Source organism: Penaeus japonicus, unplaced genomic scaffold, assembly GCF_977035675.1.
Source record: "Penaeus japonicus unplaced genomic scaffold, GWHDUDI00000001_assembly GWHDUDI00000039, whole genome shotgun sequence".
Classification (NCBI taxonomy): Eukaryota; Metazoa; Arthropoda; class Malacostraca; order Decapoda; family Penaeidae; genus Penaeus; species Penaeus japonicus.
This window is the reverse complement of record NW_028234441.1, coordinates 13,394,116-13,404,115: the sequence shown is the minus strand read 5'-3', so window position 1 is coordinate 13,404,115 and position 10,000 is coordinate 13,394,116. Positions and strand designations below refer to the sequence as shown.

General features: G+C 31.5%; 2 protein-coding genes across 2 annotated transcripts in view; both read right to left on the bottom strand.

The window, feature by feature from the left end:
* Positions 1-4,803, bottom strand: part of LOC122244144 (uncharacterized) — a 16,109-nt gene extending 11,306 nt beyond the window's left edge. Inside the window, exons 1-7 of the mRNA XM_086533718.1 lie at positions 4,664-4,803; positions 3,002-3,098; positions 2,432-2,610; positions 1,532-1,698; positions 1,057-1,197; positions 729-835; positions 368-452 (exon numbers count right to left, since the gene is read on the bottom strand). Coding sequence (XP_086389844.1) covers positions 368-452; positions 729-835; positions 1,057-1,197; positions 1,532-1,698; positions 2,432-2,610; positions 3,002-3,098; positions 4,664-4,709 — 822 coding nt within the window. The 5' untranslated portion in view covers positions 4,710-4,803. The remainder of the gene's footprint in view (positions 1-367; positions 453-728; positions 836-1,056; positions 1,198-1,531; positions 1,699-2,431; positions 2,611-3,001; positions 3,099-4,663) is intronic.
* Positions 4,804-6,958: 2,155 nt separating this feature from the next.
* Positions 6,959-7,503, bottom strand: LOC147466993 (uncharacterized). The gene is made up of 2 exons (XM_086533545.1): positions 7,435-7,503; positions 6,959-7,255 (listed from the first exon to the last, which is right to left on the bottom strand). The coding sequence occupies exons 1-2, from the start codon at positions 7,501-7,503 to the stop codon at positions 6,959-6,961; spliced, it is 366 nt and encodes a 121-aa protein (XP_086389671.1).
* Between the last annotated feature and the right edge of the window lie 2,497 nt (positions 7,504-10,000).

The window sequence follows — 10,000 nt, the reverse complement described above, 5'->3', positions numbered from 1 at the left end:
ATTATGAGCCAAGAAATAAGATAAAGAATATATTTCACAATTACTAAATATTCGTATATCTACATTCCTTTACACTGAAGCAATAAGTTTTAGCCCAAGCTACATGAGACAATATCAGAACAGATTTTTTATATCTTTAGGGGCTATCACATGAGGGCAAGATTAGAAAACAAACTTAACATAATGGAAAAGATAAATTTCTTAAATATTCATGCAAGAACCATCTACTAATATAGTTTGTATCCCATTGAAAAGGAAATAATTTAGATATATCTCAGCTATCTATAATCTGTAAACAAATGAAGACAACACAAAGCTTTATAAAATGCTGACATCATGGTCCCAAATGCATGGGGCCAATACTTACAGTAACATTGTTGGCTTTCAGAACAAGGTCAATATCAGGTCTGGAGTCCCTACTGATGGGTCTCCATCTTCTGTGCATGGTGCCACTGAGTGGGTGAGAAAAAAACTTTTTCACTCTGATTCTTTGGAAGCTTAGCTGTTTGTGAGTAAATTTCTTAGGACTCATTCAAATCAGAAGTTTTGGACACAAAAATGAATACACATATAACTCTGACTCTCTCTCACACACACACACACACACACACACACAAACACACACACACACACACACACACATATACACACACACATTCAAGAAATATCAATACTATTATTTAAGCATCTAAAAAGAAAACATGTTCACAGGCACTGCTTCCACTTACCAGATAAGGACGTCATCTCCTGGCTTGCAAGCATCCACAAGGTCGTCCTCTAGGGTCACCCACAATGACCTTGGAATTGTTCCAACTACAAGCTTTTGCACTTGTTCCTTTCAAAGGGAAGAGGAAGTATATGAGATTCTCAGTTCCTTAAGACTTTTACACTCCCCTGCATACAAGTGATATTTTCTTTGTCTCAATAAAATTAAATCATAATAATAATAATAATGATAACAATAACAGTAATAATTATAATAAGAACAATAACAATGTAATGTAAATAACAGTAATAGCAATGACAGAAATAACTCTTACAGAAAGGCCAGCATACCTGGATCTTGATCTCTTGAAAGTCCTTAGTGTGAATGGGATGTGACGCTTCACCTAGAATACTAAAACTATTGGAGTAGCAGCTATCAGGATTAGGACATCTTCCAGGCTTGTTGAGCTGGTAGTATTGGTCATGATCAGCCTGGAACAATTGGGTTACAAAAGAATCTCACAAAGAGAACAATGGACTGTGTTTGGATTAAGAGTTTTCTTTACATTAAATTTAAGGGATTATTTTATTTAGCCATAATGGTCCTAAATTCCCTGCTGAATCTATTAGTAGCATGTACTCAGAGAGTTTACATCTCTGTTAATGCAACTATCATAAGACCATAGAACTCAATAAGCATATTTTCATATCGTAATGTAGTTTCTCTTATGAACTTATAGATCACAAAAAAACATAAAATAAGGTATCCCCTGCATTTGAAAAAAACACTAATAATAGCAAAACATAAAAAAAAACTCTCTCTCACCTTTACAGTAAACACATGCTTGCATTTGGCACATATAAACTCTTTCTGGTACTCTAACATCTTTGCTGTTGTCGTGCGCACAACGGTTCCTGCCACACAGAGGAGCCGCCCAATGTCGGAGGTTCGTGGGACAGCGTGACGGTACAGTTCTGGGCATGTTGGCAACCCTGGTGAAAGGCATTTGTTAATCTTAATTGTATCATAATCATAAAGGATGTTTTTAAAATGATAGATCCCAACTACAAAAAAAAAAAAGAGTGAGTTAATGAACAGATTTAAATTAATCAGTAAGTTGAAATTATTAATACATCTAAAGGAATTAAAAGGTAGGACATGGTTATCAGTTTCAAATTGGACATAATGAATAAATACTGAAATCACAGCTGTAAAAATACTTAGCAGACTAAAATTCTGAACATTTATTAGTTAGGTCAGTTAATTAGCGAGGTCTCCTTATCAGTATGAATATACCCATGACATCAATAGATATCTCACACTCACTGTAAATTCACAGAATCATCAGCAATCAAGACATACATATTAATGAGTAAATAAATCTTTCACCATCAGGTAAAGCTAACCCACGGAAAAGTTGATTGAGAAAGGTGGGGAAAAGGTTATCAAAATTGAACATCTGACCAATCAGTCAAATACAAAAAAAAAAAAGGGAAACTGAAGAAGATGAAGAAAACAGAAGATGGGGATAAAAACAAAAACAAAAACAGAAGAGTTAGGGAAAAGAAGCAAAACAAGAGGAAGAAAAATGGGTGAAAAAGAAGAAGAAAGGAAAACCAAAACCAAAAAGAAGAGGAAATAAAATAAAAATACAGAACAAAAAGATGAAGAGGAAAAAAAAACAAGAAAGAAAAACAGGGACAAACGTAATTCTGAAACTCAAACCAGTTATTCTAGCATGGAGCTTAGTCTTCAGAGTCAAATCGCCCTTCTCATTCCCCAGTTCACTAAGGAGTCTTGAAGCAGCCGCAATCAACGCTGCATTTAAGACTGGAAGCAATTTGATTGGGGATGCAAGAAGTGACTCTGCCACCTCGACATGTTCTTCAAATAAGGTCAGGAAGCTGGAAAGAAAAAATAATATGAATAACTATGTATATAGAGATGGAGGAGAAGGAGGAAGAGGAAGAAGAGGAGGAAGAGGAGGTGGAGGAGGAAGAGGAGGTGGAGGAGGAGGAGGAAGAGGAGGAGGAGGAGGAGGGGGAGAAGGAGAAGCAGGAGGAGGGAAAGATGTAGAGGATGAGTAGCAGGAGGGAAGAGAACGAACAAGAGAAAATCACAAGAACAAGAAAAAAAAAGGCCCAATCAAAAAACATAAAAAACATACAGATTTTATATGATATTATAGTCCACATAACTTATACCTGAATCCAAGATATCAAATAAATATACATCAAACACAAAATCTCAGCTGTGACAACATACTTATGATGGCAAAGGTTCAAAATTACTTACTTGACAATCACAGGGTAGTGTTCATCCTCATCCTCGCTCTCAAGTATGGTCAAAAGGTCATCCCGATGATGCTTTAAGTAATAGGCTTCAAAGACATCTATTGAAAATACAGAAGAAAATTTTCATGTAACTTATGGATTAATAAATATAATCCACTGATAATGATAAATATTTTTTTTATTTTTTTATTATATACTGAGAAAAAAAAGAGACAAGTGAAATGATCATTAAAGAACAAAGAAAAAAGAGCAAATATTAGAAAATCAATAATAAGTAGAAAAGAAACATCTGTACATGATTTTCTGTCTGATGCAAAAGCCATAAGAATACTTAGCACTCGTACATTCTTTAAAAAAATATATATTTTGGGAACAATATCTACATAGTTCACAGGATGTTAGAATGTCTATAAAAATACCTAAGCAATATTCTGACAAAAAAATAAACTTTAAATAATCTATGTGAAATGCAATTATTTATAAAATTGAATTTTATACAAACATATGATAAACATCCTTCCTGAAGTAAAGCTTGAGATACCAACACAAAACCTGGCAGGTACTAGTAAAATTTATAATTATTTAGAGCAGGGTTTGGATGGTGCCGATGTTAAAAGAAAACAGAAAAAAACACACTACTGATAATAAATATTCATGAATTGGCAGCAATACATAAAAATCTCTCAATATGAAACTTATCATAACACTTAATATACATTAAAGATAATCTTGATTAAGATATTGCAAATGGATCATACTGAGATAAAAGAACAGAAAAATTCAGAACCTAAATAACATTTAAAGGAATATATAAAATATTATTTATCCTCTCGACAAATCAGTTGACTGCTGGAGCTTCCAAGCCTATGGTCCTTAAGCAACAGGCTATCAACCTTTGTGATAATAAAATTTGATAATGTTTAAATGACACCTGCAGTGGCATCAAAATGGGACCTTATTCTAATAATATATATTGGCTGTTTTATCCAAATCCACCTGACACTTGAGGCAACACACCATCACATTCACTCTGGCTAGATAGATCTTTACATTGATTCCTTATATGATAATCTCAAGGGATGTCTGCATATTTTATCATGCTAAAATAAACATATTGATTTGTTGATTGTTACTAGGGTATTGAAAGGTACAAAAATAGTGATGGACATTTGTGTGCTTTCTATATATTTACTCAATACTGGAAGACTTGCTAAATGCACTGTATGAGTTACTTCAAGTGCAATAAAGATCTTAAAACTTTTCTCTCAATTTACAAAGGTAACAGACCAGTGAAGAACCACTAAGATCATAGAATTAAAAAATTGGGACATCCTCCAAACAAAATAAGATATAAGTCCAATAAATTACTAAAACAGTACACACAGTATATATCATTACAGAGTTACTTCTACATATCAAATCTATATATAGACTGATCAATAAGATATAGACAAGAAATGAACATGCTCCTACTCTATTCTTTTCAAACTCATAAACAACAGACATTCACCAAGGAATCATTCAAAGAAATCCTAAAACTAGTCCGTACTACACACCGAAATAATTTCATTCACTAAAACCCGCGAACCCATTCACAACAATCCGACAGCATTCCTCTCCTATTTACTCATTCCTTCCTTTATAATACCTCTCTGTCATTTACCTTTCGCTTTTATTTTCTTCCTTGTGTTATTTCCCTCTCCTGACATCTCATGTGACGACTTAAAACACGAAATAAGGACGAAAATTCCTCTCCTCCATTCAACCTTCCCTCTTCGTGACGTAATAATGTTTACATTTTCCAAAAGCGAAGAGAATTTAGCGAACATATTTTAGCGAATATATTTTAACGAATAGTATTCACTCAAATCATACCTATAAAGGATGTTTTTTTTTTTTTGTTTTACTAGATCATCAGTAGGAAAGAAGAATTCACTTTTAATGAGATTTTTTTCAGATCAATTTAACGGCTATGAATTAAGCGATAAAAAGATAATTATTAGCAGATTTAACGAACACCAATACACGGAGACAATTTTAACAAATACACTGATGTTACTCATTGTCATTTACATCATTATCCTTTATATAATCATTATATGATATAATTATTACTATCACAAATATCGTGATTACCATCATCATCATTTCTTAGTATCTTTTTTACTATCATTATTGTCATTATCATTATCATTATTATTATTATCATTACTATTATTATTATTATTATTATTATTATTATTATTATTATTATTATTATTATTATTGTTACTATTATTATTATCATTATTATTATTATCATTATTGTTATTATTGTCATTATTATTATTATTACTATTGTTATTATTATTATCATTATTATTATTATTATTATCATTATTTTTATTATTATTATTATTATTATTATCATCATTGTTATTATCATCATCATTATTATTATTATCATTATTATTATTATTATTATTATTATAATTATTGCTATTATAATAATCATAATTATAATAATTATTATTATTATCGTAGTTATTGTATTTTTATCATTATTGTTATCACTGTCATCTTTATCATCACAATCATTATTATAGTCATATCATTATCATCATTATCATTATCATCATCTTCATTGTTATAGCTATCATTATCATTGATATTAGCATTTTCATTGTCATTGTTCTTATCATTATCATTGTTTTTATTTTTATCAACATCATTGTCATTACTATCATTATTACCATTATCATCATCATTATCATAATTATCTTAGTTATTGTTATCATTACTATCATCATAACTATTATTACTATCATTATCATTACTATGATCATTGTTACTGTCATCATCATTATACTTTTAATATTATCCTCTTTATTATACTTGTGATCATCGTCCTTATACTTTTATCGTTATCATCATAATCACCATTATCATTACTAACATTATCCTCACTATTACTCTTATTATGATCATTATTATTATAATCAACGTAGTCATCATTATTAATATTATTATAATGATCACAATAATGACAATGATAACAAAAATTATAATAATGATAATAATATTTTTTCTTCTTTATCTTTCGTCTTTTACCCTCTTAGGGGTCGCCACAGCGGAGCACCTGTCTCCGTCTTCCTCTATCCTCTGCATCAGTCAGTCCAGCTGCTCTCATATCTTCTCTCATTGCCTCCAAGAATCTCCTCTTAGGCCTTCCTTCTTATCTTCCCCCCGGTGGTTCTATAAATAACATTCTCCTCTCGACATGTTCCTCGTCTCTCCCCATCGCATGCCCCGAACCACCTTAACCTTGCCCTTCTTGCCTTATTTCCCAACTTTTCCACATGTGTTTTCTTCTTATATTAATTTCTGATCTTATCCTTTCTCGTTATTCCCCGTGAGAACTTTAACATCCCAGTCTCTGCCACTTCTATATCTGCCTCTTGCCTCTTGGTTAGAGCTGCTGTGTCCAAACTATACAGCATGGCTGGTCTTACTGCCACCCTATAAGCCTTCTGTTTCAATGCTGCGGATATTCTTTTGTCACAGATTATTCCGCTATTCCATCCCGCTTGTTTGTCCCTCAACTCTATCGCGCTCACTGTCGCTTTGCATCGTTGATCCCAAATACTTAAAATCATCCAACTTTTTGACTTCCGTGCCTTGCATCGTACTGCCTAACTAACGTTCCTCTCGTTCACACTCATGTACTCTCTCTTATTTCTAGTGCATGTTGCCACCTTTCCAGATTAGTTTCAACCCCCTCTCTAGTATCTCCATAGATCATTATGTTATCGGCAAATAACACAGACCATGGAGACTCTTGTCTGATACCATCAGTCATTCTGTCTATAATCATTGCAATCAGTAAAGGGCTTAAAGCCAACCCCTGGTGCAATCCCACCTCTACACTAAACCATTCCGTTGTTCCGACCGCACACCTCACTGCTGTTTAACTGTTTTCTTACATATCCTGAACTACACTCACATACTTCTCGGTCACTCCATCTCTTGGCACCCTATTATTTGCCTTCTCTAGGTCCACAAATATACGGTGTAGCTCTTTCTGGCCTTCAATATACTTTTCTCTCAGCATTCGCAAAGCAAACACGGCATCTGATGTACTCCTACCTGGCATGAATCCATTCTGCTGTCTACTTATTGTTACTTGTGTTCTTAGTCTAGCTTCCCAGATCTTCAGACTATGACTTAATAGCTTTATTCCACGATAGTTTGTGCAACTTTGCGCATCCCCCTTGTTCTTGAAGACCAAAATACTCTTCAGGGATTATCTCCCCTTCCAAAATTCCATTAAACATCCTTGTTAGGAATATCACTACGACGTCCCCTAAGCATCTCCACACCTCCACTGGAATTTCATCTGGAACCAATGCCTTTCCATTTTTCATCCTCTTCATTCCTTGCACCAGCTCCACTTACTGCACGCACCTCCCCATGCACTCTTGGGGTTTCGTCCATTATAACCTTTCTTGCATTCTCCACATTCATCTGCTCTCTAAAATATTCTTCTCACCTTCTTCGGACACTCGCCTCCTCAGACAGCACATTGCCATTTGCTGTATATCCTTCGCTGCTCGATCCCTCTGCTTGGCCAGTCGGTATGTCTTTTTCACATTCTTTTGTATCCAGCCTATCATATAATTCGCCATACGCTTCAGCTTTTGACTTTGCCACTTCTCTTTTAACTTCTTGCCTCCTCTATCTAAATTCACGTCTATATTCCATGTCTCAATTTGCTAACCTTTTCCTCTTAACGCAGGATAACCAGATGAGACCCCTAGCACCCTCCTTCCAGTCCCCCTGACATTTTTGCAGTTGTTTCCCAATCATATAGTAATTCCTCACCGTCTCTCAGTGATTTGCATTACTTCCTCCCTAAAGTTCACTCTGCATTCTTCATTCATTACCTTCCACCATTTAGTTTTTCCTTCTGAGCCCAGTTTCTTCCTTTTCTTCACAGATATCCTACAAACCATCATTTAATGCTTTCAGTTTACACCTCTTACACCTCTTAGACATCTGTGTGCACCTTCCTCCGCTCATGTATGTCACCCCGCGCTCCGCCTTCTTGATAAAGAATGTGTTTAGCACAGCCATATCCATCCTTTTTGACAAAATCAATTATCCTCTGCCCCTCTGCATTTCTGTCCCCGAAGCCATACGTCCCCATTACCCTCTTATCCACCCCCCTCCCCATTTCCTCAACCTACATGCCCATTGAAATCTGCCCCAATTAACACTCTTTCCTCTCGTGGCATACCATTCATCAGTTCATCCACATCCTCCCAGATCTCTTCCTTCTCTTCTATGGCATTCATTATTACTTACCCCTTCTATTTCTAACTTCACTCTCTCTTCACCCTCTTCACTTCTACCACATTTTCAACATTGTTATCCTTCATGATCACACCAGTGATCAATTATTATCATCATTATTATCATTTTCATCATCATTATTATTATTATCATTATTATTATCATTATCATTATTATTATCATTATCATTGTTAATATTATTATCATCATTATTATTATTATAATCATTATCATTATTATTGTCATCATTGTTATTATCATTATTATCATCACTATAATTATTATTATCATTATTACTATCTTTATCATTATCATTACTATTATAATTATCATTATTGTTATTTTCATTGTCATTATTATCATTACTGTTATCATTTTTATCATTATCATTATCCGTATGATTATCATTTTCATTATGGGTAGTTTACTATCATTATTATCATCACTGTTGTTATTGTTGTTATTGTTATCATTGTTATTATTATTATCATTATTTTTATTATTATTATTATTATTATTATTATTATTATTATTATTGTTATTATTATCATTATTATTATTATTATTACTATTATTATTATTATTGTTATTGTTATTATTAATATTATTATTATTATTATTATTATTATTATTATTGTTATTGTTACTATTATTATTATCATTATTATTATCATTATTATAATTATTATTATCATCTTTATTATTATTGTTATTATTATTATTATTATTTTTATTATTATTATTATTATTATTATTACTATTAACATTATTATTATTATTATTATTATTATTATTATTATTATTATTGTTATTGATATTATTATTATTATTATCATTATCATCATTATTATTGTTATTATTATAATTGTTATTATTATTATTATTATCATTATTATTATTATTATTATTATCATTATTAATATCATTATTGTTATCATTATTATCATTATTATTATTTCATTACTGTTGTTGTTGTTATTATCATTATCATCATTATCATTATTGTTATCATTATGATCATGATTATTATCATCATTATTATTGTAGTTGTTGAATTATTAGTATTATCATTATTATCATCATTATTGTTATTCCTACTGTTTTTATTATTGTTATCATTATCATGATGATTATTATCAATATTATTATCATTGTCGTTATAATTTCTTACTATTGTTGTTACTGTTATCTTAATCGTTTTCATTACTATTATCATTGTCATTATCATTAACATTATCATCACTATCAGTATCGTTATCATTATCATAATTCTGATAATCATTATTATTCTTATCATTATGATCATTATAATTTTTGCTAGAGCAGTTGTCATGATCATCTTTATTATCATGGGTATTTTACTATCATCATTATAATTATTCTAATCATTATTATTATCATTATGATTGTCGTTATAGTCATTGTCATTATCATCAATGTTACTATTGCTATTATTACAGTTAAGATTGTTATACTCAATTTAGTCAATATTATTGATATCAATATTGGTATCATCATCATTACTACTATTATATTTTCGTTATCATCATTATTGATATTGTTGTTATTATCATCATCAATATTATCATCATGATTATTATATTCCTTGTCATTATCATAATCATCTTCATTATCATCAACATCATTATTTATTATTACTTTTATCATT

Coding starts and splice junctions, on each gene's coding strand:
- LOC147466993 (XM_086533545.1), bottom strand. CDS start 7,503: ATGAATGTGGAGAATGCAAGAAAGGTTATAATGGACGAAACCCCAAGA. Junction 7,256..7,434: donor TGCATGGGGAGGTGCGTGCA/GTAAGTGGAGCT, acceptor TTGGTCTTCAAG/AACAAGGGGGATGCGCAAAG.